This window comes from Mytilus californianus, unplaced genomic scaffold (assembly GCF_021869535.1).
Source record: "Mytilus californianus isolate M0D057914Y unplaced genomic scaffold, xbMytCali1.0.p SCAF_2, whole genome shotgun sequence".
Lineage (NCBI taxonomy): Eukaryota > Metazoa > Mollusca > Bivalvia > Mytilida > Mytilidae > Mytilus > Mytilus californianus.
This window is the reverse complement of record NW_026262668.1, coordinates 319,619-346,351: the sequence shown is the minus strand read 5'-3', so window position 1 is coordinate 346,351 and position 26,733 is coordinate 319,619. Positions and strand designations below refer to the sequence as shown.

Genomic DNA, 26,733 nt, shown 5'->3' with positions numbered 1-26,733 from the left:
GAGACAACTGTCCACTAAAGTTCAAATGAAGTAAATGTATATAAGCAATTATAGGCAACCATTCATAGTTTATTGTTATCCATTATAAATGCATTGTAAAAAACAAATATGCAAATTGAGGCAAACATTTAAGTTAAAAAAGTTTAGAAAACAAATAAAAAGCAACTGTCTGCAAAACAAAACTTACATTAGGCTTAGTAAAATCCTATTCGAAATATTATCCATGTAATAGAGGCACCATCGGGGAAATGTGAACAAGGATCTTGTTGAAATCAAATACTGGGTAAGTTAAAAAGCCAGACAAGGACATTTCCTACAGAAAATTAAGGTAACCAACAGGATTGCTTAAAATTTGTTCATAAGAAGTAGATAATGACCTTCTTAATCTTAAATGTTCTCTCAGAAAATAATTTATCATCTTTTGAATACTTATTAACTTTCTTTGAAACTTTGCCATTTTTTTTAACATTCTATCGTTTAAGGAATGCCCTCCACTGGACCTTTTTATTATGTATTACAAACATATTTAGCCAGATGTTGCCATTTATTGAATTGTCAATATTGATAAAAGTTTATTTCAAGGTCATTCTAGGTAAATATACTGTGACTCACAAATCAGAAGATTCCAAGATTATATAGGGACCAATTTGGTCTTATCTTGTCTTAAAAATAGAGACCAGCTGATGGGCTCAGGGATCTTCTTATCAACAAGGTCTCCACAAATATATATGACAGACTAACCTCTGTTCTCGAGTCAGTGGGATCACCAATTATTGATCTGAGTTCTTGCCCTGGAGGATTAGGCATTCGTTCTGTATGTTTAAGCTTTGTGTAATCTTTGGGATGCTGCAAAATGTGATAAATGCATTGAATTTTAGTGCATGACTACTATGCATTATGGAAATGTAATATATAGCCTGTATCTGAAATGAGGCAAAATTCATAAATATTATCAAGCCCAATGGGTATCAAATGAGATCATGTAGAAATCCTACCAAATATACTGAACATACAAAGAAATGCAACACTCTAATAGGTTGATTGATTGATTGTTGTTTGCTTAAAGTCCAGTGCACTCTAATTTGATTATCATTTTTGTAAGGATATGAATATCTTCAATATTACTAACAAAATATTGCTGCAAATTCAGAAGTGAAAGTGTGTATTTATTATTGCTAATGCTTGACCACTGGAAAAACTGCGAAATCTAATAACTGCCATTGCAAAATTTTATGAGGGAAAATCAATACTGAAATTATGAATACAAGTTTTTATTACCGTATTGCGAACCTGATACTTTTGAATTTTTTCCCATTAATAAAAATATTGCAATAATTCCTGAATTTCTATTATGCAAATTAACATTGCATAAGATTCAGATAATAGAAATGGTAATCAGTGACTCTGTAGCAACCTTATGCTCCTGAGATATTGTGTTTTCAATTATAGGGTAAATTAAGGATCAAGATGTTATCTATTAAAATGAGCCATCGGTCAAACCTGTAGCATAGAAAAAGGGTGAAGTACACAATTGTAGAAAAAACCTTTTCGACCAAAACTATAAATCATATTGCAAAAGTTCACAAATTTACACACTGATATTTTCTGTTTTCCTGTGTGAATCAGAGCTGCTGTGTGAAAAATTTGGAAAGTATTATGAAATTCATAACGCTCACCCTAAAATACCTTCAAAATGTGACTTTATGACATATACCCTTACAAGATGTGAGGTCACAATACACCTTATCGCTATTTGTCCGCCATTACTTGACATCACAAAAGTTCCCGTAAAATTTTGACGTCATAATAGAAAATATCTGACGCCACAATGGAAAAGTGATTGTTGTATGACGTCAAAAGTTCAAGCGGGACAGATTCTCTGGTCAAGTGGGAATAGCGATAAGGTGTATTAGATTGCTTCATGCATATCTATTAGTTATGCTACCAAGGTCCAGATTTTTGTCAAGCAATTTCGATAATTTGTTGAGGATTTGAAAGTCAGGTTCAAACTTTCAAATCTATAATGGTTTTCATGATAATAACCAAAAACTGTAAATTTTCTAAGAATGACAATTCAGGGGCAATAACTCCAAAATGGATTGTCCAAATTTTCGGAATATTGCATAGGATATAGACCTGCTGATCAATTTGACCTGCGCCAGTTTTGCTCTATACTGCTTTAGTTTTTTAAATATAAATCAAAAACTGCATTTCATCCCTATGTTCTATTTTTAGTAACAGTGGCTATGATTGTTGATGGATCAAATCCCAGTATACAATATTCAAACTAGATTCCCTAAAGAACATTCAGGCAAAGTTTGATGTCATTTAGCCCAATAGTTTCAGAGAAGAAGAGTTTTTTCTTAAATTTACAACAGCAGAAGGATGCCAAGTGATGGCAAATAGCTCATATGGCCTTTTAGGCCAGATGAGCTTAAAAGGGAGATAATGTATTGTACAGTGTTACAGAGGAAGTCAAGTATAAATAACCAAATCTATTCCTTCATGACCTGATTTTTCTCAATTTAGAATAAATTTGTAAAAAAGTTCTAGACTGACGATATTTTTGATAAGAATAGTCAGACTTGCAATTGAGCAGGCATGCTTAAAACTTTATTTCTTACATGTCCCAGTCTTTTTGTTTAGGGGCCAACTGAAGCCCACCTCCAGGTGCAGGATTTTCTCACTGTGTTGAAGACCCATTGGCGGCCTTGGGCTGTTTTCTGCTCTTTGGTAGGGTTGTTGTCTCTTCGACACATTCCCCATTTCCATTCTCAATTTTTATTCTATGATCCTACTTATCATAAAAATATCTTTTGTCAGTTTTAGAAGAAGCATTCTTGCCTTGATAACTTAGATAAAATTACACTTTGACTGTACTTTATTGTTGAGTAGTTTTTAAATAGTTTGAACATAAATAGATTTTTCAGCTAATTTCACATAGAGGCCAAATGTCACAAAACAAGTGTGAAGGTTGTTGAACTTTTGCTTGATTATAATAATACATTGAATAGCAATCTGTATAACTTTCTTTACATAAATATCAAATAAAATAACAAGACATAAAGGCTTTGTATTAAAATCAATGGTTTCATATCGACCCTTTCTACAAAAGAAAAGCCATATATATATGAACATATTTTTGTAGAACTATATTTTTATATATCATATACATTACCCTATACATGTAAAAGGAGGCTGACCAATTTCTTAAAATTACAATGTACTATAAACAAGTAAATTTTGACACACAACTACAAATGAAATGCTACTTTATGACAAAGAGGTGGCATCAAATTTTTAAAGTGCATGTACAATACAAAGTACAGAAAATCCGTGGATGGACTATAAAAATAAATGAGATATAACAAGTTAGACTGTGAGCTATTGCTCTCTAATGATACCCCAGCTATAATTATTAAATAAACAAGAAGTTGATATATAAGCTATGGATGCAATAATCCATCAAATGGTACAACATACTCACATGAACCTTCATACCAAATTTCAAGAAGCTCTTCTTCATAGATGCTAAGCCACTGGAGCCGGTGCTAGGGGCAGACTTAAACTTGCAGTGAGAGTTCTTACTGCTCCTTGTTGAAGGCCTCGCTGTGACTTTGAGATGAAGAACAGTAATAAAAGCGCTGTTCCTTTGCTTTTGTGTGTTTTTTGCTGTGCACTGTACTGATTTTCTGTCATGGATGGATACCCCATATCCTTTGTTATTCTATTAAGAATAAAATGCTTCGCTGAGCGCAGCCTGATACGACCACAGAGGTCGAACCCTGAACAGTTGGTGCAAGTTTGAACACAATATTCAAGCTTGATACTGTCTGAATTTGGATTGTGATCAAATTTTTGACATAATATAGGTTTCTGACACAAAATAAATGTGGTGAATTATCTAAAAATGTTAAATGGGTTAAAAAATTTGTATTAAATTTCAATTGAAGATTTCTTGCTATTGCGCAATACTGTGCAAAAGAAGATTTCTTGCAATTGCGCAATACTGTGCAACTCAATATTTCTTGCTATTGCGCAATACTGTGAAATTGAAGATTTCTTGCTATTGGATATTTCTTGCTATTGCGCAATACTGTGCAATTGAAGATTTCTTGCTATTGCGCAATACTGTGCAATTGAAGATTTCTTGCTATTGCGCAATACTGTGCAATTGAAGATTTCTTGCTATTGCGCAATACTGTGCAATTGAAAATTTCTTGCTATTGCACAATACTTAATATAAGTATTAAAATCGAAAAGGACATCATAGTCATGGCTGGCAAATTTCCAATATACATAATTTAAAAGCAGTTTAGGTGAGATAAACAAAAAAGCTTCATCAGTAACATTTTATATTGGCAAATTTCCAATGAAGTTCATTAAACTAAAGTTATTGGCAAATTTCCAATGGAATTTATTAATAATAAAGTTTTTGGCAAATTTCCAATATACATAATTTAAAAGCAGTTTAGGTGAGATATTCAAATGAGTTTCAATTACCAACCTTACACTGCCTTTTAAATTATGTTTTGTACTTAAGTAATTGTTCATTAACCTGGAAACCCTTTTCCCCCCTTTTTTGCACCTTATTCCTTAACAGTTTGAGCCATAACTCCCAAAGACAATTCTTACCATCCCTTTGTGGTATAATTTCAGAGATCCATACACCATTCCACAATTTATTGTCTGAAAACTAGAAAAATTCTTATTTGGGCCCTTTTTTGACCCCTTATTCCTAAACTGTTAGGACCATAACTCTCAGCGTATCAAAGAACCCCCATAATTCAATTTTTAATGAAATCAAACAAAGTTTCATTTTGGACGTTAAGGACCTCAATGTGGATAAATTTAAAAACAAGGCCCAAAATCCAAAAATCTAAATACACAGTTAGATTCAGGATATCAAAGAACCCCATATATTAAATTTTTGTTGAAATCAAACAAAGAGTGATTTTGGACCCTGATTTGTACGAACTTAATACTGGGCCCATAATCAAAAATCTAAATACATGTTTAGATTCAGCATATCAAAGAACCTCAAGAGTTCAATTTTGTATTAGAATCAAACTAATTTTAATTTTGGACCCTATCAAAATAGAAAATGACATAATAATCATGGCTAAAAATTAACAAAAAAGCTTCATCAGCAACATTTTATATTGGCAAATTTCCAATGAATTTTATTAAACTGAAGTTATTGGCAAATTTCCAAAGGAATTTATAAATAATAAAGTTTTTGGCAAATTTCCAATATACATAATAATATTTTAAAAGCAGTTTAGGTGAGATAAACAAAAAAGCTTCATCAGCAACATTTTATATTGGCAAATTTCCAATGAAGTTCATTAAACTAAAGCTATTGGCAAATTTCCAATGGAATTTATTAATAATAAAGTTTTTGGCAAATTTCCAATATACATAATTTAAAAGCAGTTTAGGTGAGATATTCAAATGAGTTTCAATTACCAACCTTACACTGCCTTTTAAATTATGTTTTGTACTTAAGTAATTGTCCATTAACCTGGAAACCCTTTTCCCCCCTTTTTTGCACCTTATTCCTTAACGGTTTGAGCCATAACTCCCAAAGACAATTCTTACCATCCCTTTGTGGTATTCCAATATCCAAAATCTAAATATATGGTTAGATTCAGCATATCAAAGAACCCCAAGAATTCAATTTTTGATGAAATCAAATAAAGTTCAATTTTGGACCCTTTAAACCTCAATGTGGACCAATTTGATAACCAGGCCCAAATATCAAAAATCTAAATACATGGTTAGATTCAGCATATCGAAGAACCCCATATATTTAATTTTTGTTGAAATCAAACAAAGTTTAATTTTGGACCCCGATTTGGACCAACTTGAAAACTGGGCCCATAATCAAAAAACTAAGTACATGATTAGATTCAGCATATCAAATAACCCCAAGAATTCAATTTTTGTTAAAATCAAACTAAATTTAATTTTGGACCCTTTGGACCTTAATGTAGACCAATTTGAAAACGGGACCAAAAATCAAGAATCTAAATACATGGTTAGATTCGGCATATCAAAGAACCCCAATAGTTCAATTTTTGATGAAATCATACAAAGTTTAATTTTGGACCCTTTTGGCCCCTAATTCCTAAACTGTTGTGACCAAAACTCTCAAAATTAATCCCAACCTTCCTTTTGTGGTCATAAACCTTGTGTTTAAATTTCATAGATTTCTATTAACTTATACTAAAGTTATAGTGCGAAAACCAAATGTCTTCGGACGCAAATGACAGCCTTCAACAATGAGCAAATTCCATACCAAAAAGCAAGCTATAAAAGGCCCTGAAATAACAAATGCAAAACAATTCAAACAAGCATACTAACGGCCTGATTTATGTACAAAACAATAAATGAAAAACAAATATGATATACAGCAACAAATGACAACCACTGAATTACAGGCTCCTGATTTGGGACAAGCACATACAGAATGTGGTGTGGATAAACAGGACTCTGGTGTAGAGTTGTCTCATTGGCAATATCATACCACATCTTCTTATTTGTACATTGTATATCAACAGATGAAGACTCCTGCGAAAAAAGTTCAATTTATGGAAATGCTGAATGTGATGTCCACAAAAAAACGACTTTTAAAAATAAACAATTAAAATATGTCACAGGCATCCATTTCTAAGAAAAAGGATAATAAGCATGGACTATTGGTGAATTATTCTTAAAATGTAGAGTAATAAAACAAAGCATGTGTCAATTTAGGCTCCCTCATTACAGTATCTTTGATTGTGTGGAGCTGGGACTTAATACATGAAGTGACTTGAAACTACTAGTAGTTATCAACAATAAATTGATTTTTCAGTGTCCCTAAGATACTTATTGCTTGTATTAACTTTTGATCTGGCCAAACAAAATATATGCTTGTTTCCTGCCTCCTGACCACCCTGTCTCAGACCCTTAGACCCTTATATTTTTTGTGCATTTGCAGAAATTTGCCGAAAAGATGTCTGAATCCGTCAAAAAGTAAGAATAAAGTACATCTCAAAAATTTGATTTACCAGGTAACTCTGACATGTTTATATTCAACAGTTCTTCTTATTCAGCTACCAGAATAAAGTTCATTTTTGTTTTCATTCTGTTTATACAAGTTAGCTATATGAAATATAGTACAAAATGGAAAATAAATATTATAATTATTCAACCTAAATTGACATGTGCAGGTGTCTTAGCAATATTGAAACACATTTGGAGATGTTGGCTAAATGTCAATCACTCTGAATTAGGCAATTACCAAATCAAAATGATGTGTTAACATGTAGCTTTCTTTTCTCCTAAAATCTATAGTTACACACATTTGCTTTTGGTTTTGAATATCCCCTATTCTAAAATTTACCTGGATCTCAGGTAAAATAAATTAAGATAAATAAATTGAGAATGTGTCCATGGGAAACGGAAACAAATTTGGGATGGACGGACGGACAAGTGTAAACCTTAATGCTAACTCTGTTACAGCGGGGGCATAAAAATAAAATAAATTCCCTACCTACCTACCCTATTTTTTTTCAACTTGGAGGCAGGAAACAAGCATATATTTGTTTTTGCCTCTACACTACATAAAACTGTTATGTACATGTAAACTATGTCTCAAAGATGAATTATTATGGATTAAAGAGATGTACAAAAATTCAATGAAAAGATAAAATATAGAATCTGTATAAAGGATACAAGTTGGGGTCAATTATACTTTAAAATCAGTGCTATAAATCTATAATAAATCAATAATTGTGTCACAATAATCACTGATTTAATTGAATCAATAAGCAAAATTACATAATTCTTACTAGTTAATTATCAATAAAAATGAAATAAAACAAATACATATGTTTATTCCCTATTTCATTGATTTTTTAAAAGAATATGGTAAAAGATTTTGCATGACATAATATGAGTTTGAGTTATTTCCCTTGGCCCCCATTTTGGAGGGGTAAATGGTTGATTTTCTTATTTGACTAACCAAATCGAAACAAGTGGTACAAACAAGTCTGATGAGAGATCCTTACTAGATCAAAGTGATGAATTGAACTAGGCTTAAAGAAAGAAAATGGTTCAGGAAAACCCATTTTTCTTAATCTAGCAGTCAGTATAACGATGATGGAAGTTTTTAACGACCTTGACTGGCTATACAGCAAACGCACGGTCGGTAAAACAAGTTGAATATGTTTAATTTATGAAGGAATTTGCACACAGACCTCCAACATGGATAAATGTAAAAGGGAAGTAACTCTTGCTCAAATTGTGTCAATCGAAACCTATCTTTGAAGATTGGAAAAATATAAATGCGCATATGAACCTGAAAAAATAATCTCACCAATTGGAAGAATGGTATTACAGTCTGAAGACATGAAGAGGTCAACAGAGATTGATTCTGATTGTATAGAGTCTCAATTTGAATTATGAGGGTTAGCAGCCTCAAAATTACCACCAGAGTATTGGAAAAATCTCGGAAGTTCAAAGTCTAGATCAGAGGAACAAGCAGTTCAGGGAAAGACTATTATTTTCGAAAAAATACATCAACTAAAAAAGAATACAACATTAGCTTTCACTGATGGCTCCTGCAAAGGAAACCCAGGTCCATGCGGGGCTGGGGCAGCTATTTTAATATCAAACAGCACAGAACATGTGGAGTTAGCACAGCCAGTTTCCAATAGAGGATCTATTTTATTAGGGGAATTAGTAGCTATCAAGCTGGTAATAGATTTTCTTATAATTCCAAACAACAGAAAAAACACTGAATCCATCAAAATTTTCTCAGACAGCCAATCAGCAATTGGAATTTTAACTTTAAATTTGAAATCAGATAATTACGGCAAAATTATTCATATTAAAATCGGTATATTGGCACTAAAATCTGAAGGAATCATTGTTTCCATTGAATGGACCCCTGGACACGCTAATATACAAGGTAATGAACTAGCAGACCAACTAGCTAAAAAAGCAGCACAGGAGGCAGAAAAAATACAAAGCATTCCAATATTTACAAAACAAGATATACAAAAAGGAGCAAAAGACAGTGTACTATTAAAATGGCAAAACCGATGGGACACCAGTGATAAAGGAAGAAGATATTATTCCTTTCAACAAAATGTAAAAAATACAATTCCAAAAGACAAACCGTCAACTGAAATATATCAGATAACTACTAGTTTAAGAACAGGATATTGTAATTTAAACTCTTACAAATCAATGATATGCCCAGCACTGACATCGACAAATGCAGCTGTGGACAAATAGAAACAGTTGACCATTATCTACTGTATTGTGAAAATTATGAGGAGGCTAGAGAGAAACTCTGCTCTGCACTCTACTTCATAACATCAAAACTAACACTTGAATCAGAAGTATTATTAGCAACAACAGAAAATGAAAATTACAAACATCACATAGAAGATATTCAACATTTGTTAGGGGTCTTTATTAAAGATACTGGAAGGTTCACAAAATAGATAGTTAAGGTTTTATAAGGGTTAATTATTATTATTTTTTTTTTTTTTTTAATTAATTATTTAATTATGTATTTATTTATTTATTTTTCTCTGCAGTGCCACATCATAAATACAAATGTACTTATAAATGAGTTTTATACAATAGTGACATAAAATTACCAGAGTGATCGAAAATACAGAGAGATTATAGTGTCAAGTTGACACTTCTAAAGACTAAAGACTTTTTCTTTAAATTTATATATTTAGATTTAAAAAATGTAGGTTTTAAATAAAGAATGAACAATTCTTTTTTAAAAATATCGTTGACAGAAATCCTTACAAAAATCATTTTCAATGCTTTTTTTATGAAACTAATAAAATAAAAAATTTAATAAAAATAATACAGGACACTTCTGTCTGCTTGATGTGTTTGAGCTGTTGATTTTGCCATCTGTTAAGGGACTTTCCCATCTGATAAGGGACTTTCTGTTTTAAATTTTCCTTGGAGTTTGTTATTTCTGTTATTTTACTTTTTTCTTCTAAATAAGCAAAGATGAAAAAGCTGTCAATATAGGTGCAATTTGGGTAGGTAACCTCAACCTCACGTTATAAATTTTAGCGAACTGGATTGCCAATAAACTTTTGCTATAATTTCTGATTATATCAGCTAGAGACATTATGTCACATATATCTGTATCAGCTATTTCCCGATTTTTTCGGGAGCAATTTAATGTTTAGGAAGTTCTGACTAAATTCACAATTGAATCAAACCGACTGATAAAATATTGTCAGTGGCTACTTTAAACCTAAGAGGTCAACATATTTAAACCTCCTGGTCTCGAGCTCCTTGAATTACCCTTTGCAAACTGTGTTTAAAAAAAAAAAAAAAACCCGCAGCAACAGAGGGACAAAAAGAGATAGGGGAAAGGAACTGTCAACATGTTATCATTTTCAATATTTAAAAAAAGACAAACAACTTTCCCAACAACTTCCGAAGCAAGGTTGTCGGCTCTCCGAACTTTCAAGAAGTCCTGCGTTTGAAATTGGTTGCAAGGGAATAATTCTAACTTTCAAAAAGTTTGTGGAAGGAAGTCCGGGGTGGGAGGGGGTAAAACTATGTTTTTGCCACCCCCACACCTTTTCTTCTTCTTTCAGTTTCCGCACTCCTTCTACTTCTACTTCTACCAATACGCGTCCACCATCAATAAGTTGATTATTTTGCCACTTTTTGGATGCGCATTTAAAAATTTAGACAAAAAAAAAATAAGTATTGAATTGATTTGAATTTGTGCTATACATCATATATACAGTGAATTTAAAAACATCTTGGCTTGGTCTAGTTCATCTCATGCAGGTAAGTCTTGAAGCATTCAAGACTACCTGTATTGGTGGCAGTTTGTGGTAGGGCATTCCAGTCTCGTATCGTCCTTGGGTAAAAAGATTCCTTCCGCACTTCGGTCCTACAAGATGGTACTTGATATCCATTTGTGTTGATGTTTCTGGATAGCCTATCTGGTGGAATGAGAGTATTACTGGTGTCAACTTTCACCATCCCGTTGGCAAGTTTATACATCATTGTAAGCCTTGATGTTCTCCTACGGTCTTCTAGGGTTTTCCATTCTAGTTTGTTAAGCATGTCACTAACAGATGATGTGTTATGATATCTGTTAGTGACATATCTGGCTGCTCTCCTCTGTACCATTTCCAGTCGGTTTTTGTTGTTTTGTTGATAAGGATCCCAGACTGTACATGCATATTCTAGAGTCGGTCTTACAAGTGACTTGTATGCAGTTTCTTTTATTGTGTTGTTATTGATGTTCAAGTTACGTTTGAGGAAGCCTATGGTCTTGTTTGCCTTGACACATATGTTTTTAATGTGTTCATTCCATTTTAAGTCGGAGCTGATGGTACAGCCAAGGTACTTTGCAGATTTTAGAGATTCAAGGGTGTGGCCATGCAGTACATATTCTTTTATGATAGGCTTACGTTTTCTTGTTATGGTAAGAACATTACATTTATCTGGGTGAAATGCCATTTTCCATTTGTTTTCCCAAATTGCCAATTAATTCAGATCTTCCTGAAGGTGGTCGCTGTCTGTGTCCGATGATATTGTGAGATATATGATTGTATCATCAGCAAAGAGTCTTACCCTTGATCGGATTCCCTCTGGCATGTCATTTATGTAGAAAAGGAACAAACTCGGTCCAAGAACTGATCCTTGTGGGACGCCTGAATCGACGTTGATTGTATCAGATTTTTCCCCTTCTACAACTACAACTTGTTTCCTGTCGGCGAGGAAGTTTTTGATCCACCTATTGGTTTTCCCTCTTATGCCATATTGATCCAGTTTGTGTGTAAGTAGGCTATGACTTACTTTATCAAAGGCCTTAGAAAAATCCATTATAAGGCAGTCAGTTTGTTTTCCTGCGTCCATGTTTATGGTGATGTCATTAATAAACTCAATTAATTGTGTTTCGCAGGACAGGCCTCTCCTGAATCCGTGTTGTAGTGGATACAGTATGTTGTGTTTGTCAGCATGGGTCATTATGTGGCTTGTTACGATGTGCTCCATGATTTTGCAGCAAATGCAGGTAAGCGAGACTGGGCGGTAATTAACTGCATCAAACCGTTTTCCCTTCTTGAATATTGGGCTTACGTTAGCCTTTTTCCATATGTCCGGTAAATCACCTGTTTCATAGGATCGCCTGAAGATGGTTGTTAGGATTGGTGCGATGTCTATGGCTAATTCCTTCAGCACCCTTGATGTAATGGTGTCTGGACCCGCAGCTTTAAATGGGTTTAGGTTGGATAATAGTTTTCTGTTATGTTCAGGTCTTGAAGTGTAGGGTAGTTGTTGTTGGTCATGTCACAACGGTTTTTGAATTCTATTTCTGTGAAGTTGGTTTTTTCAGAAAAAGCTGATTGGAACTGCTTATTTAGTATGTTAGCCTTTTCAACTGAGTCAGGATGGAGTAGTCCATTGTTCCTTAATGGTGGTATTTGGTTTCCGTCTGATCTTTTGTGCTTGATGAATGTCCAGAAACGTTTCATGCAGTTTGGCTTGTCTACTTTGGGATCAGGTGTTATTATGTCCTCAATATATTTCCAATATGCTCGTCTTATTTCTCTCTGTACCAGTCTTTTCAGTTCTTTATATTTGGTGTTATGCTTAGCATCAGCTGATTTTTTCTTTTTCTTGTAATGTTTGTCTCTTTTCCTTATTAGGCGTTTGATGTCTGCCGTGATCCAAGGGTTACCGTCTTTTGTTCTAGCTGTTTTTTGCGGTATGTTGGCATTTATAGTATTTTCAAGTTTGCCTTGAAAATAGTCCCACATTTCTTGTGTACTACATTCATGATGGTTCATCTTGGTAATTTCAGTATTTATCAAGTTGAGATCTTCTCTGATGTTTTCCCACTTTGCTTTTTTATATAAGGATATTTTTCTTGGCTTTTGAGTTTGTTTAGATGGTATGGTATTTAACTCTGCAAAGACAATGTCATGGTCTGATATGCCAGGTATTGTTTCGACTCTGTTGAAGCAGTTTGGGTAGTTTGTGATTATGAGATCCAGTGTGTTTGATTCTCTTGTTGGTTCCTCTACCATTTGTTGTAAGCCATGATCGTCCAGGATGTCAGTGAACTTATGGTGTATGTTGGTATGTTGTGTATTAGGCTTCAGTGATTTGGTTTTCCAGTCCCAGCCTGGTAGGTTGAAATCACCAGCCATGATGATTAAAGCATTTTTTATGTTGTTCGCTCTGGTAAGGCTCTTCTCAAATTCTAAGTACCCATTCTCGTTGGATGTTTTGGGGTTGTAGTATGAGCTCAAGTATATGGCTTTGTGTCCAATGAGTTCAAGTTTGCACCAGACAATTTCACAGTCAGTTTGTAGTTCAGGTACGGCTGTTGTTATATATGTATCTTTAATAGCTACTAATACGCCCCCTCCGCTACAGTTTCTGTCTTTCCGGAAGATGTTATATCCAGGAGGGAATATTTGACTGTCAGTGATCTTATTGTCTACCCATGTTTCGGTTCCAAAGATGATATCTGGGTTTGTGCTTTCTATGAGATTTAGTACTTGTCATAATATTGATGACTATGTGACGTGCATGTGTGGGTAAAATTTACAAATATATATTTACATAAAAAAATAAATAAAGAAATAATAACTTGTTTTTGATTTTCACTGTACATATAAGATAAAACTATTTACAAGGTGTTACAATTACATGGTGTAGTATTGGTTGAGAACAGATGTAGGAATCTGTTCTCTGAAGGCTTCAACTGTGGTGCACTGGACAGCAGTAACTGGTAAAAGGTCCCATAGGATGATTGTCCTTGGATAGAATGAGAATTTATATGAGTCTTTTTTTTGCCTGTATGTGCCTGAATGAGTGACTGTGAGTGTATTGTCTTGTTCGACTGTCTGGTGGTATTTACAAGTTCGTAGGGTATATTGCTACTTGGTGGTGTATAATTTTGAAGAAAAATATAAGCCTTGTTCTTATTCTTCTAAGTTCAAGCGTTGGCCAGTTGAGATGGTTAAGCATGTTTGTCACAGAGCTGGTGTTATGGTATCGATTGCATGTATACCTGGCTGCTCGTCTTTGGACCATTTCTATTTGTGATTTTTGGGATTTTGTATGTGGGTCCCAGATGCAGCTACCGTACTCTACCTTTGGTCTCACAAGTGAGATATAGGCCTTTTATTTAACTGACTGTGAGCTGACTTTAAGGTTTCTTTTGATAAAATTAAAGTGTTTAGTTGCATTTGCTGCGATGTTACTTATGCGTTTGTTAAATTTTAAATCAGTTTGTATTGTAAGATATTCAGTAGATGTTTCTTGTTGTAAAGTGTGCCCATGTAAGATGTAATCATATGGGAGAGGGGTTTTCATTGTTGTTACTTGGAGGACTGAACACTTGTCGGGATGGAAGGACATGCGCCAGTCTCTTCCCACTTTGCTGCTGCTGTTAGGTCTTCTTTGGCAAAGTCTTCTTCTTCTCAAATGCTTTGGCAAAGTCCATCACAATTACGTCAGTTTGAATGTTATCATTGCTATATTTTGCCAGTTCTTTTATGAATGATACCAACTGGGTTTCGCAAGATCTTGAGGAGCGAAACCCATGCTGTAGATCGTATTGAATGTTGTTATTTTCTAGATGTGCCATGATGTTACTTGCTAATATGTGCTCCATGATCTTTACATAGGATGCATGTTAGGGATATAGGCCTGTAGTGGATAGGATTATGTTTATCTCCCTTTTTAAATACTGGGCAGACGTTGGCATGCTTCCAGTCAGTAGGTATTTTTCCGGTGTTCAGGGATTTTTCGAAGATTATAAATGTTATTATGGGTGCGATGTCAGTACTAAGTTCTTTAAGCACACACCCATATATGCCATCTGGCCCTGTGGCCTTGTGTGGGTTAATCTTTTGTAAGAGTTTCAGTATGCCTCTCTCTGAAATTTGTATGTTGTTCATTTTTGGATGGTTAATAGAAATTGCCTTGTCAGGTATTGTTTCACTGGATGTTTCTGCTGATAATGACTTCTGAAATTGGCTGTTTAGTATATTGGCTTTTTCTTCGGTGTTATCAGTAAGTATGCCATCTTTTCTTAATGCTGCAATGCCTGAACTGTCATTTTTCATGTTTTTGATGTAACTGTACAAGTTTTTAGGTTGTCTTTTGATTATGTTGTTATCTGGTTCGTTTACTGGGAGATCAAATATCATGTTCTCGATGTAATTCCAGTAAGATCTTCTCATATCTGTTTGAATTGATTTTTTGAGATGCTTGTACTTTTTCTTCAGTTGTTCATTTTTTCTGCTCTTTTTATGAAGTCGTTTAGCTTTGTTGATGTCAATTTTAAGCTTGTTATTAACCCATGGTAATTTTTTCTTGTTGGTAACTATTTTGTTTGGGATATTTGCTTCTATTGATTGTGTTAGAGCTTCTGTGAATGTATTCCATAGAATATTTGAGGTTGATTCTTCAAATTGCTCTTTAATTTTGCATAAGAGTGTTCCTAAATCTGTTCTTATTTTACTCCAGTCAGCTTTGATATATTGGAGTACTTTAATTGGTTGTTTTTTGTTTCTTTTTAAAGATACATTGCATTCAGAATAGACAATGTCGTGGTCCGCATTCCCAATAGGGGGCATGGTTTCGGTCTTGTTAACTATGCTTGGTGTATTCGTGAGTAGGAGGTCGAGTATCCGGTCACCTCTAGTAGGCTTATTTACAATTTGCTCTAATGAAAGGTGATTTATGATGTTCCAACACTGTTGACAAAATTATATCTAAATATGACAATTTTATTGTTTAAGTATGACAGGCTTAATTGTGATAAAGAGTGCAATGATAAGAGAATTGTGTGATATTTTTAATTTAAAAACATTATTAAGAAAGCTACATGTTTTACAAAAATTGCTAAAGCAACCCTTTTAAATTCGATTTTTCTAAATTGTAATTGAGATTTAAAAAGAAGATATGTAATTTTGATACTGGTATAAGTGATGTCCACAATTTATATCGGTTTTAACTTTTATGTTCATATTGGGTTATATGATTGTCGGTCATCTCGATAATTAATTAGATGGCATTGTGTCTAAAGTATGCACGAAATGCTGATACATTATGACAAGTCCATGCATTGTTAATTGTTTCTTTTGAACTTTTTGTAATTTGAATATAAGTTTTAGTATGTTATAAATCACAATAAGAATTTAGGTCAGGACATGAATTTGACAGGTAATGAGATCTTTACACTAAATCCATTGGATGTTGGATGTGTACAGATTGATATTTGAGTCTTAGATACACGATTTTTTTATCAGTTGATATTGGCTTTGAACTAGCTTTCCGTTACTGTGAGTACTCTCGGATCTGCACTTTGTCTCTTTAAGGTTTTTGCCTGTTGTTTTTATGCTGTGTTTTGATCTGATGAGTTACACTTTTCAAATGACTTTGTTATGTTGTGCTGTTACACCCGGTTAGGGGTAGGTTGTGAGCCTGCAAACATGTATAACTCTGCCACGTAAACAGAAACTTTAACTTGTAAAAAGTAAAATAACAAAAATACCAAAACTCCAAGGAAAATTCAAAACAGAAAGTCCTTTATGAAATGGCAAAATCAAAAATTCAAAACACATAAAACTAATGGAAAACAACTGTCATATTCTGGACTTTGTACAGGCATTTCCTTATGTAGAAAATGGTGGATTAAACCTGGTTTTATAGCTAGCTAAATCTCTCACTTGTATGACAGTCGCATATAATTTCCTAATATTGACAATCATATAAAACTAATGTAAATTCAGAAATTATGGCAAGGTTTTTATTAATGCTAATAATGTGACTAGGTAACTATTGCAATATTAAGAACTAGCTTTCTGATACCAGATACATATAACTGTATGCAGACTTTCCTAAAATCGTAATAATTAATCTCACATTTTTGTCCTTTCTTCCACAATACCAATAATAAATGCACACACTAATTTATGAATTTACAGTATGCTAAGTTTCAAAGTCAATGAACCATGAAGAGGGTGCAGGGCCATAAAATCTCCATGGAAATGAGACTTGCAAGTGCTAAAACAACTGCATACCATATATCATTGACTTGAAATTAGTGGTTAATCTTAAACTGATATAATCACAAACTTTAATCTGTAAACTAAGCTTCACATTCAGTCAATAGACCATGACTGAGGGGGAGCCAAAAAAATGCGATGGAAATGAGATGTGCTTGTGTTAAAACATCTGCATACAAAATATCATTGACTTGCCACTTAAAGTTGGTCCCCTTAAACTGAATGAATTACAAACTAATACATGTAAACTAAGCAAAATTTTCAAAGTATATAGCAAAGACTGAGGGGTGGTACAAAACAATCTCCATGGAAATGAGATGTGCTAATGCTAATACAACTGCATACCAAATGTCATTGACCTACCACTCATGATTCCCCATAAATTGAACTAATCACAAACTTATACATTGTTGACCCCGATGCCATTAGAGCACGCCTAAGTCTTCGCCTTCGTTGAGGCAACACAAAAAATAGACAATTTTACCAAGAATTGAATTTGGCTGTTCTATTTACCTCCCTTTTGGTCATATAGCTCTTCTTATTACATCCATGACTCATATTTTTGGGTTTGAGCATACCTACTGAAGGTAAATCCAGAGAAGCGAAATTTATTAAATATTGTTTTCATCAGCAACCTCAACTGTGATTTTAAAACAAGCCAATAAACTCTTTTCAAGATTGCTTTAGTCTAATATGATCCACCACCTTTGTGTTTGTCTTTTCATTTTTGGCCATGGCGTTGTCAGTTTGTTTTCCATCTATGAGTTTGACTGTCCCTCTGGTATCTTTCGTCCCTCTTTTATAGAATTACTTACATTGCTTGTACATATTTAATATCTTTTTTCTAATTCATATGTCTTTCCTTTCAGACAAACAACAATTGTTGATAAGAATAGGCTCTAATGAGAAAAGTATTGACAAAATGATCTGATTTTTTAATTGACATGAAATGTACATTGATATACACTGTATTATACTCTCTCATACATTCCTCAAGTTTAAAGCACAAGTTTCAGTTTAAATATACATTATTTATAAAACATTCTGACATTAAAGCAAAGCAAATATTGTTAAAATTGTTGTAATTGTTGTATAAAACTTTTTCATAAAGAGCACTTAGAAATACACCTTTTATACAAGTATCACATGATTATTTAAAATTTGGTCACATGACCATCACATGATCTTTTAAAAAAAATACCAAGACCACATGATTAACTTGGATCTTCCTCACATTTTTATACTCACTTACTCAGAAGCATATTTACATGCACAGTTAATGAGTTATCCAATGTAAAATGCTATCTGGATACTTTATATACTGAGATTCATTATTCTTGTGGAGTACCAATTTTTGTTGTTTTCATAGATATTGGAAATACACAGATTTTAATGAACAAGAAGTACAAAAATCAAGAAAATCAAATATCCATGAAAATTTATTCTTTCCTTAATTCATGAGAATTCTCTCCAACAAAAATAATACAATCCACAGTTATCAGTTTCCATATTCTTATTATTCAAAAGATAATGACTTCTTCAGATGTCTTAATTAGAAATTATTTTTGAAGAAGCACCTTGATCTTATAAAGCATAATATGAGATAAATGAACAATTTTCATGTGTGGATGAAACACAAGCTTCAATGGATAAATATTGACCTATATCAACTGGTACATCATAATCAATGTATTTTTTAACACTAAATTTTTCTTTAAACTGTTGTAAATTACCAAAACTCTACTAAAATCTTTACCAGCAAGATAAACAAACTCATCAAAAAACCTTCTATTTTTGTTTCTATGTACTTATTAAAATAGACATTTGTATTCTCAATGGTTTTCCCACTTTCTTCTCTTAACTGCTGGTCGATATGAAAAAAAACAACAGTTTATCCAATGAAAGGCAGCGGTGACTTGTATAAATAGCCATTATCTAGCAACAAAGCCCACATCACAAATGAGAACTTAAAAGCTTTATTAACATACTGTGGATTCATATATTTTCGTGGATTGAGGAAAACTTGCATTTTCATGGATATTTGATTTCATGATTTTACCAATCTCTGCATACAAAGCCTACGGAAAATTTGTAATTCGTTGAACATTTGAATTCATAGTTTACTTGTACCCATGAAACCCACGAAAATTGGTATCCAACGAAAAATCATGAATCCACAGTAATACTTATTAACAGTACTCAATTTCAGTGATATGATTCAAAGCTCAATTTTGATCCCATGCAGCTTGTATTTTCTTGCATGTGAACTGCTTTTTAAGCAGAAAGTATAAAGACATTTTACAAAGGAAACACAAACAGTTGATTGCTATAACTTAGCAGCATTCTATCAAACAGGTCATGTCCATGTTCAGGTATTAATAAACTTCATTACAAACAATTGTTTCACATGAAAAGTGGAAAAAGTCTTGACTTTCATATTTATTTATTGACTGTTTCCTTAAAGTCCAGTTGTAAATATTTCGTGCATATTCAGTTTCAAATTTAAATAACAGTATCTTCAAAATTACAAGAAACATTTATATTTAATAAACATTCCAGCCGTCACATTAAATAAATTTGTAATTTCACCAGACACTGGATATTTGACAATACTACATTAAACAAAAGTATAAATTTCTGAAATTACAGTATCTCAAATTAATCCAAAATTAAAATATCTTAGTGATATTTTGCTATGAAGGAATCCAAAATATTTGAAGCAAATTTATATTTTTTATTTTAGACAATTGAAATAATATGATTGTCATTATGTTGAAAATTTCTTTATGCAAAGCACTATTGAACATTTACCCAAGATTTTTTTCTAAAAATGCCCTTCGAATACTAAGTAACCTAAACATGGACACAAATCATCAAACACCACATGGACATGTTCGGACATTCTAGTAAAATATTCAATTATCTTACAAGTCTCTCAAAATTATGCAAATGCATTAGTTTTCACCAATACAACTCAATAAATTACAAAAATGCTGATATTTGTTTATTACATTTAGTTATTAAATATGTACTATTTACATAGAGTATTATAAAGAACGACAGAAGAAAGAAAAAGCAAAGATTTCACTCATTTTCAATAAAATATAATCTTTTCCAAGTACACTTTTAATTTATTATTACATATCATATCAGACAAGAGAATATTATCTATGTGTTACCATGGTTACAAAAACACTTCTATTCTTTAGATACTAGTTCAATCTTATTTCTAAAACCATGGTGGCTTCATTTATAAATAAGAAATATTAGATAGAAAGAAAAAATCTTAAGCATAAATTATTTTTCCCATCAAAAGTAAGTTAACAGGGAAATATCATTTAAACTAAATAAAGGCACATCAAATAATCAATATAAGTTGTTTTTCTTCCAACTTTAGTAAAAGGGAAGGAACTCCTTAACAAAACATTTGCATATTCATCACATTTATTTTTTGCACAAAGTCATGACTTCTTATTACATAACTAACTAGAGTATTTTAATTTTTAAGCACAATTTTTTTTATATATATTTCAATTTGACCCATCACAAGACTAAAGAAATTCAAGATATAAAGGTGTAGATTTAATAAGATATTGGATTTTATCGTTCTTCATGAATTTATTTGGTTATTATGGAAACCTAAAATGGATATACTTGAAATGCGCTTACATTTATCATGTGACAACCCTGAATATTCAATGCTTAATATTCTGATAAACTATACACTACAGGACTAGTTCCTAATTCCTATTGGGCTTTTTTAGACCCTATATAACTTAAAATATCTAAATATTAAAACAGATGTGAATTTATGCATGTTTAATCTAGTCATAAGAATCATGTAAATTTTATCATTTTCTACTGAAAAAAATCACAACTCTGCCTCAAGTTATAAATCACAACTTTCTTGCAGGACTTTTCAATTTCTTGCTGTAAAATGTCATAAAAATCCAATATTTCATATATATATTATAAAAACTATCATTTGTCACAACTATGTGTACTTTTCCAGTACTCAAGAAATATAAGTCCTTGCAGTACTAGTACTTATATAACAGCTTCAAAAAAAGGATATCACCATTCAACCGTTTGAATCAACTGACCTTAAGCCTAATGCACATGTCCAATAGAATTTCTAAAAATCAATTTACTGACAATCCAAAAATCTACACATTAAGAATATATTTTATATAACTCACAGACTTGTGATGTCAATGACCTTCTGATAATTTCAATCAAATTTACTTACAGACTTATAATAAACAAAACTTTGATCTGAAAACGAACTTTCTGACAACAGGTCTTTTATATTTAGATCATATCTGAAACGTTTTTTTCATCAAAATTTCTTGTGTGAACTATTTTATCTATTGGTATTAAACTTTGCCTTTGATTTACCAACATCAGAAATCTTTATTTCAGAAACTATAAGGTTTAGTCCAGTTACAAATTATCTCAAGTCTGAAAACTAGTTCACATTGACGTACAATAGTAATTATATGGTCAGCACAAGTCAAATGTATTACTTTTTCTTATTAACTACTTACTCTTTCAAAGATAACTATAAACTTGCATGTTTCTAACATGATAATTACAGCACCAAAATTTGAGATAATTTTGTACTACTTTTTTCTGAAATTATGAGATGGGAATAACCTAATGACAAAAAAAATTCAAAGCAAAAAATTCTTTTTAAGAACAATTGTTAATGGCTTCATGTTGGTGGTATTTTTACACCAGAAAAGACAAGTTCAAGCAACCAAAAGAATGCTTAGGGCTTTTCTAGAATTTAACGCATGGGGGCATAGGAGGCACTTTTTAAGACCACGCCAACACATAAAAAAAAGTTTTCATTTCACTTATAATTCTATCAAAATTCTAAAGAAAATGCAACCACCTATATTAAATCAATTTGATGGCCTCCCATCCCCCCACCTGATAAATTTTGGAACAGCCCTTAATTTATTTTCATATGTCATGTCTTAAATATGCCTTAATATTTCTATAGTTATGATTCATACATTAACAATCAATATAAAAAGTACTGGTCCAATTACAAACATGGATTTAAAAATTTTGGTCCAAAATCATGATCAGAAGACTTCAAATATCTAACCATTCACATGTACATTTACGTGTATTTAATACACATGTACATTTATGTGTATTTAATACATATAACCTCATTTATAAACATCTTATTAACCACGTAGCACCAAAAAATCTCATTGCAAAAAAAATTTATCACATTTTCTTCTTCTGAAAGATGACATTTTGGTCTGATATCACACTTCAAGCTGTTTAGTTGGAATCTTCCATTTTAAATTATGCAGACGTCAGGTCTATTTTACATGGGTATAATGTAACTACGGCAACAATATCCTAGGCAGTGAAAGATGTAGGAATTTTATTTCCATTCATAAAATTGACATATGCAACAAGTCGCAATTTGTTCATTACAAATATGATAAAAAGCTGTGCCCTGAGAGCATGATACGCCCATCGCTTTTTCAAAGAATAAAGTTCCATAACTCCTCAATGTCATACCAGGAATTTAAAAAAAAAAATAAAGGGAAGTTATTTTAATAGATATAAACAATTCACCAAAGTTTCATGAAAACTGCTCAAAGCATTTTTGAGTTATTGTCCGAAAACTGGAAAATCCCCCTTTTTTAATGAATAAAACCTCATAACTCAAAAACGTAAAATCTAAAATTTATAAAAATGGAAAGGGAGCTCGAGTCAATAAATATAAACAATTCAGTTTCATGCAAATTGGTTAAAGGGTTTTTGAGTTATTGTATGACATGTTGACGACGGACGGACGGTATACCATAATACATCTGGTAAACTGGCGTATAAAAATAAGATGTGATACGATTGCCAATGAGACAACTCTCCACCAGAGACTAAATGACGAAAATGTTTGCAATTAGAGGTCACAGTAATGAGAAAACCAAAACAATATGTCTTTTACAACTTTTTCTAAAGTAAACTTAGGCCAAACAAAAAGGTATGTGTTCAGGGTTTCCTCCCTCGAGAAATAAGGAGTAAGTAATAGGATTTCTTATGAAATGTACATCATGTCAACCTGTGGTAGAAGAAGAGAATTGTAAAATCAATGTAATACTTAAATAATATCAAGAGTTCCTGAGAAATTAGTCTGAACAAAATAAAGAATCAAGTTGCTCAAGAATGACTCGAATGCTGTTACACAGTATTGTAATGCTGTTGCTGCAATATTATTAATAGGGTTCTAATTTTCATTAATTTATTCTTAAATAATTAGTTTTATCAATATTTAACCTATATCTTTCACTGCATAGATAGTATTACAGTTATGATGACAATCTGTAATTGCTGGACATACAATAACAATATTGGACCTGCCGGGGGAAAATAAATACATGTGCAATAAAGTATATACTTGTCTTCATGGCTTCATTGGATAGCCAGATATCTATTCAAATGGGAAATAAAACTGATAAACTGACAACCCTTAAGATCTTTTTTTCTTTTAAAAATTTTAAACATTACAAACTAGTTGAGTTAAATTAAGGCAAATAAAAATAATAATCTGTGACAACCTTGAAAGTAAGCCTTCTGCCTTGACACAAATGTTTATACTACATTGTACTACTTAGTAATTGTTAAAACACACATTAACAATTCATATCTCATTTTTTTTTGCTGGTAAGTAAAAGAAGTTCATGTTAATATATACATAATTTATATATTATTGACCAGTCTTTGGCAGGTAAACCTAAAATATACACTGTATTATGCTTTTGTGCTTATATTTGTTGAAAAGAGGGGGGTTGAATCCTATACAAATAACAATGAATAATGTAAAATATTTCAAGAAAAGATTGATGTTGATTGGAATCGGGTCTCAAAAATTTTCTTCATAAAGTCAGTTATTCTGGTGATTTTATATACAAATGAATGTGAGCTTGGAATTATTTATATAAAAAAATGATATTTATTTGTGCCTTTTTACATTTAGATCTCTTTGTTCTCTTGTATAATGTACTATCATAATATAATTATCATTAAATCCAAGTTCTTGATTATGAATAACAATGTAAGGCCATGCAAAGACATCAATTGTTTTTCAAGCAAACTATTCTGATATAGATGTGTATATGGACAGTTTTTAAAAAATAAAAAAATTTGCTTGGCCTGCAATCTGTTGGACAAAATGACTACTCCCTAATTTTTCTATGACCAGTTTACTTAAATCACCGTTGTATAAGACTAAGTATTTCTTGCATGGTTGTTTTAACATCATTGGTCAACTTGATTCCACTGGCTGGGTTTGAACTGTTGTATATCTTTAACTGTTCACTATGAGCCTGCAATTGTGATAATAATTCTTTAGCATGAAACTTGGCATGTACTTGTAAATTATCAATAAAATGGGAACAAAGTTCATGAAAAGTTAAAATTTGCTCCGACAGAAGCATAAAATTTGTGCTGGTTTTGTTCCCAGCAGCTGTCAGTGACTCTATACAACTATTTAATTCATTAGCAGATTTTAAAACACTTTCTTGTGTCACGTTGGGAGAATCTGAATCAGAATTAGGTCCAGAATATTTTTCAGGCACTGTTTCCAAAGTATCTATCATGGACTTGGACATAAGTGATGATTGTAGTCCAGATTGAATATTTTTCGGCAAAACAGGTTTATAAATATTGTCATCTTTACTAACATGAGATTTATAATTCAGATCTGATAGTGGTCGCACACCTTCATGTCTCTCAGAAAATGATTCTCGACCATTTTCATTCCTAGTAAAAGGTTTAAAAGGTCCATAATCAGAACTGCCTGGTTTTTGTGATTGAAACATTGCAACTTTTGACAAAACAGAATATGCTTCTGTTTGTTCCTCAGTAATAGATTCTGAATTATTCCCACTCCACGAGTTTGTAACATTTATATTTTCAGCTGCAGGAGATTCCCCTTGCAAAGGATAGTCTCCTGTCGAAGCAGATCTCATTTTATGAGAAAAGGTGGGTCGAGGCGATTTATACTCCGAATGTTTACGTGAATCGAGAACTGAATCTGGACTTCCGATTAATGTTGAGTCTGTGCTAGCTGGACTATGATCAATACCAACTAAAGGTTTATGTATTGGTTGAATAACATGCTGGGTATGATCCATCTCACTACGAGGTTCAAACATACGTGATAACCTTGGACTAGGTTTGGGTTTTTGATCAGGAAAGTTTCTAGCCAACTCATTATTACTATGCGTCACGTCAGACTTTTGTCTCTGTAACCCAGTGTTAGGAAGGTTTTGATTATCAACTATACCATATTGTGACTGAGATTTTACAAAACTACTTGGCTTCACATTAGGTTCTGGCTTTATACCAGGATCACTGTTTTCTCGTTGACCATGCGAAACTAGTTTTTCTGCATCTTGTCCTGCTTCCGGCATTAAATTAGGACATGATGCAACACTAGCAGTGTCAGTGCCTGAATCCTGATCGTCCACTACAGGCAGGTCAGGAATTTGATTTCTTTCTACTTCCGATTCCATTGAAGCTAAATAGGCCTCTATCCGACGGCCTTTGGGAATAGTTCCATACCTACTGATTGCTTTTGTAACATTATTTACGTCTAAACGTCCTATTGTAACACTACTTTCTGCATCTCGAGTCTTATTAGTTCTGCCTGATGACTGTCGCCTTATAAGAGCTTGTTGTGGTAATGGTAATGCTTTTTTAGGATAAAACTTTCCTTTATAATTAGACACCATGTCTTTTGTTTCTTCAGTACTAGTCTCTTTAGAAACACGGTGACTACTATCACCACTTTCAATACTATATTGTCGTTGGTAAGGCAAATTAAAACTCCGCCCACTACTCCTCTCTTTAGAATGTTCAAAAGCAGAAGATTTCACAGCACTATCAGTATTGATCAAATATTTAGATTTGTCAATTTGAGCACGTTTTAAACTTTCGGTACTACTTTGTGATATTCCGCTATCCTCCATTTTCACGTCCTTTCCCTCTCGTTGATAACTTTTAGGAGAGCCTAATTCTAGTCGTTTAGAAGGCTGCAGTGTAATAGTCAAACCTACATCACTTCCAGTTTCATGATATTCATCATCATCATAATTTTCTATGAGAACTGAGCTTTCAATTTTAGCTTTTTGAAGTTTCATTTTTGCCTTCAGTTCATTTTCCATATCCTTTTGGCTATCTGTTGGATCCTTACATGATGTAGTTCGTCTTGGAGGAGCAGGAGCAGGTCCACCCTTTTTCTTAGCAGCAGCCTTGGCGACAACTGCTTTGGAGACTTGACGTAACAATACATCAACATTATCCTCCTTCTGTGGCAGCACTCGTCTAGATGCTGGTGGAGTAGGACCTTAAGAGAATAATGAAAGAGGTAATTAAATTGCGTTATGCAATACAATATAAAGAAATCAGATTTTAGCTAAATTCTTACAGGTTGTCATGCTGAAATTTTTTAGCTGCTATAAAATGGAACTAATTAAAAATTTACTAGGTCTTTGAAATGACAGATTTGGGGCTAGTTTTTTTATAATTTGTTGGTTCAAAGATCTGTCTACCAGATTTGTTTTATTTTTAGGGAGGAAAAAAAATTGAAGTTTCATGCTTTTTAATTCCTTCTGACTGT

The 26,733-nt window shown here is 32.7% G+C and overlaps 2 protein-coding genes across 6 annotated transcripts in view; both read right to left on the bottom strand.

Moving 5' to 3' along the window:
- LOC127729029 (uncharacterized) overlaps nt 1-267 on the bottom strand; it is a 133,117-nt gene extending 132,850 nt beyond the window's left edge. For all 5 annotated transcript variants that reach the window (XM_052236631.1, XM_052236635.1, XM_052236634.1 and 2 more), the window contains exon 1: nt 188-267. The gene's annotated coding sequence lies outside the window, so the exon portion shown is untranslated. The remainder of the gene's footprint in view (nt 1-187) is intronic.
- A 17,728-nt stretch (nt 268-17,995) lies between these two features.
- Nucleotides 17,996-26,733, bottom strand: part of LOC127729028 (tyrosine-protein kinase Abl-like) — a 41,806-nt gene continuing 33,068 nt past the window's right edge. Inside the window, exon 12 of the mRNA XM_052236630.1 lies at nt 17,996-26,460. Coding sequence (XP_052092590.1) covers nt 24,323-26,460 — 2,138 coding nt within the window. The 3' untranslated portion in view covers nt 17,996-24,322. The remainder of the gene's footprint in view (nt 26,461-26,733) is intronic.